The sequence below is a fragment of the Camelina sativa genome, chromosome 11 (assembly GCF_000633955.1).
Source record: "Camelina sativa cultivar DH55 chromosome 11, Cs, whole genome shotgun sequence".
Classification (NCBI taxonomy): Eukaryota; Viridiplantae; Streptophyta; class Magnoliopsida; order Brassicales; family Brassicaceae; genus Camelina; species Camelina sativa.
The window spans coordinates 48,354,020-48,357,838 of NC_025695.1; the positions used below are offsets into that span (position 1 = coordinate 48,354,020).

General features: G+C 37.7%; 1 protein-coding gene and 1 pseudogene across 2 annotated transcripts in view; both read right to left on the reverse strand.

Moving 5' to 3' along the window:
• The window catches only part of LOC104727164 (inactive TPR repeat-containing thioredoxin TTL3-like), a 5,057-nt gene extending 3,996 nt beyond the window's left edge, over nt 1–1,061 (reverse strand). The window contains exon 1 of one of the 2 annotated variants that reach the window (XM_010446191.2): nt 36–1,061. In XM_010446191.2, the coding sequence (XP_010444493.1) occupies nt 36–641 (606 nt within the window). In that variant the 5' untranslated portion in view covers nt 642–1,061. The remainder of the gene's footprint in view (nt 1–35) is intronic. The other variant, XM_010446190.1, reaches the window with a different exon arrangement.
• On the reverse strand, nt 1,430–2,896 carry LOC104727165 (annotated as a pseudogene).

Consider the following 3,819-nt stretch of genomic DNA (forward strand, 5'->3'; position numbering starts at 1 on the left):
CTTTTTGTTGCGGCGGCCATCGTAGTCCTCTTTACGCCATATCCATTGTTATTACCGTAATTTACACCCGCCTTAACTGGTCCTGTCTGATTTAAATTGCCAAGGTTTCCATATAACATTACATTACTAGAAGATGCACGAACCAATCCATTGGCTCCTCTTGCTTTCTGATGATCGGTGATCATGCTTTCAAGCTCACCCGATAAACCAATGGCTTCTCTCGGCACTTTCCTCTGTCCTCCTCCTCGGTATGGATCAACGCTATTACTATTGTTGTTATAACTACTCCTTTGTTGTTGTTGTTGATGACTCTCGTAGCTCCCTAATTGATGGTTATTAGGGTATTGATTTGACGAGGGTTTTGATGGAACTACGGATCTCTGGTTCTGGATCTTTTTATTCTGGACTGGCTCGGCCAAAACCTTCTTCTGATCATCGCGAGGCTTCTTTAACTCGGTTCCTGGAGATTTAGTGAATTGAATGTTGCTTGTGGCGGTTGCAGCCGTAGATGTGCTTTTCTGGCTACCGTTATCGGCTGCGGTAGATTTCTTGGACCACAAGCCACGTCTACCAAACATTACAGTCAATAAACCACAACCTGATCTTCTCTCCGCCGCCGCGGCCACCGTGTTCTCCTCCATCTCAAGAACCGGCCTTGGAATTGGAAAACCCTATCCCTCCCAAAAGAACAAATCAATCAAGATTCAGAAATAAAAGAAGAAGAAGAAGAAGAAGAAGAAGACGATGGTGAGATTTGAAACACAGAAATTAATGGCGATGAGAAGGGAGAGATCTCATGTTTTAAAAAGAGGAATAGAGGAGAAAGATGTGATTAGGCTTTTCTCGGCCGGACGGTAAAGAGGAACGAAGATTCTTCCGTTTCGTGTTTTGTATTGGTGTCATTAATTTTATATTAAGTGTCATCATGATTTTTGGTTTTACCTATGGAAAGGGAAAATAACAAAAATAATTTGGTGAAAAAAGAAAGGAAAAGAAACGACTGGATTACTATATGTTTTTATGCATTTTTTGTTATTCGATGTCAAATGAGTTGGTAGTGAGTTTGAGAAATTGATGACAATTCATTATTGGTTAAATTCACCACAACTCTTATTCTGTTTTTCAATGTTTTCTTTGTCAACTCCTACTCTTTTTGTTTTGTTCTTTTCTTTTCTTTTTTTTGAAAAAAAGAAAAAAAAAACTATGGTTGTTGCCTGCTGACTGGGTCGTGTAAGAGAGCGAGGGAATATTTAGAAAGAGAGTGGGAGATTTGTCCGTAAATTAATCCGTGTTTTTCTCCAATTGATTCTATATCTAGATTTATATGATTTTATGGCGAGCACGTCTTTTCCTTTTATGTACCAAAACGTGTTTGATGATCTTTTCTAAAAAGTTATATCTAAGACAATAAAAGGAATAGAGAGACACGTATTGAACATTAAATTCTTATTGCATTGCCTATCAAGAGAGAAAGCATTAACATATAGAATGACCAGTCCGGACCGCGTCTTGTTCAGGCTAGACACTCTCGGTTCTATCGACAGGAATACCGAACAAATGCCTAGACTTCATTTTAAGAATGGCACCAGCTGGGTTAAGTCCTTTAGGACAAGTGCCGTACAGTTCTTGATTGCTCTGCATCTATATACTTTGGTTTCATTCTCTGTTATCGCCTGAAGCCTCTCTTGTGTAAACTCATCGCGGCTGTGTTAAACATAGAAGAACGAAAATGAAGTCCATGGACCTGAATTTAATTTAGACCGTTTGACTTCTAGTTTAATACCTGTCGCTGATCCAACGGTACGCTTGTAGTAATGCCGCGGGTCCTGGAAACTCCTCGGGGTTCCACCAGTAAGAAGGACATGATGTGGTACAACACGCGCACAATATGCATTCGTATAGCCCATCTAGTTTCTTCCGGTCATTTGGTGACTGCCGGTGTTCGCGTCCGTCTTTTGGCGGCTTCCTCGTCTTTAACCACGGCTCCATTGATCTATAATTTCCAAGACACAACACAGTATAGTCCCAAAATGCATTATTATGTTTATGAAAAGGATATGTTTTTAATTTGTCTCACATTTTCCACAAATTTGCGACAACAAATCCAAAGACCAAGATCGATTAAAGATTCTAGAAAGTAGCTTCACTTACTTGTATTGTTGGTAAAAACTAGTGAGGTCGACGACTAGGTCTTTGATGACATACATGTGAGGCAATGGAGTAATTATGGTGGGCTTTGACGTGTTGGGGTTTATGGGTTTAAGACATGCGACAGTGTTAGTACCATCAATATTCATCGAGCAAGATCCACATATCCCTTCTCTGCATGACCTTCTGTAACTCAAACTCGCATCTTCCTCTGCTTTTATCTTCTGCAACACGTCCAAAACCTATAGCAAGTGCATAACACATATCAAAATGAATACTAATCCTACGGAAATTGATCAACAATTTTGAGTTAATTACCATGGGACCACAAGTGGAAAGATCAACGAAGAAAGATTGAAGGAATGGTTTGAGTTAGGCTTGTCAGGATTCCATCTGTAAATCTTGAACTCCTTTTTAACTTCTTTGTGTTGGCCTGTTAGATAAAAAAATCGAAGATAAAAATCACTGAGTTTTGAACAAATAATAGAAATAATTGACTATTATATATAGTTTTAGTCATACGGTCATACCTTCTTTGTCTTTTGTTATGTCATGGGATTTTAGAGTATCTTTGGATAAATCTTGAGCCGCTTTATGGCCTTTTAAGATCGGAAAATCTCCACCGCCGCTTAAGCTACTGCTCAAACGTACTTTCTCCGCTGTTGGACTGCAGATCCTCTGTCGCAGCACCCGCAACACAGTCGACATTTTCTGTTTGCTTTTGATCAAAAGCTGTTGAATCGCACGAATTCGTTTCCATCAAAATCTTTTGTGAGCAAGGAAAACAGGGACACGATGCATGACGATATCGACACGTGGACAGCCTAGAGGATGTGATTCAATGGCACGTGTGCGACAACGTGTTCGAGTACAAACTAAGCCCATTAAGGGCCATTAAGCCCAGTAATTATCTTGATTCAGGCTTGAGGACCGGGTCTCGTATCGGTCGGGTTAAGATATGTCCTCTTTAATTTAGAAACCCCGTTACTTGAGGATTTTGACAAATACTGCGTTTTGTTTGAAAACAAGGAGCATTGTCAATTTGCATTGGATCGCGAGCTTATTATAACCAACAATAACCAGACAAATAGAGTATATTGCAACAGAGAAAGTCAAAGATCCAAATAATCTTGAAAGAGAGATGATACGTGGCATGTCCTCTTTGTCTGGAGCAGGACTACCACCTTTGACCAATCCTTTCTTCATTGAAGAGATACTCACTTCTGTTTTGAATCTGCTCTTCTGCTTGTTTGATATTTCATCGTACATAATGAATGTATATCGATACAATTGGTGTTATTATTATATTATAGTTAAACTATTGGTAATTATATAGCAGAATCTTGTTTATATACTACAGCATATGTAGTCATTTGATGCTATAGATAATTTAGCTGATATGAATATAATTTCTTCAATTGGTCTCACGTGATTCGTAATTATATTAGCTATATCATTAATAGTAACGTACTATAACACTGATGTTCTCACGAAAAGTTATACTAATTTTTTTATTACAAATTAATTATCGCGTCGTCTCCAAACACTTAAATAAAATAAAGGTGAATAAAGCAACAGGTTGCCAGTTTTTTTTTTTTTTTTTTTTTTTTTTTTTTTTTTTTTTTTTTTTTTTTTTTTTTTTTTTTTTTTTTTTTTTTTTTTTTTTTTTTT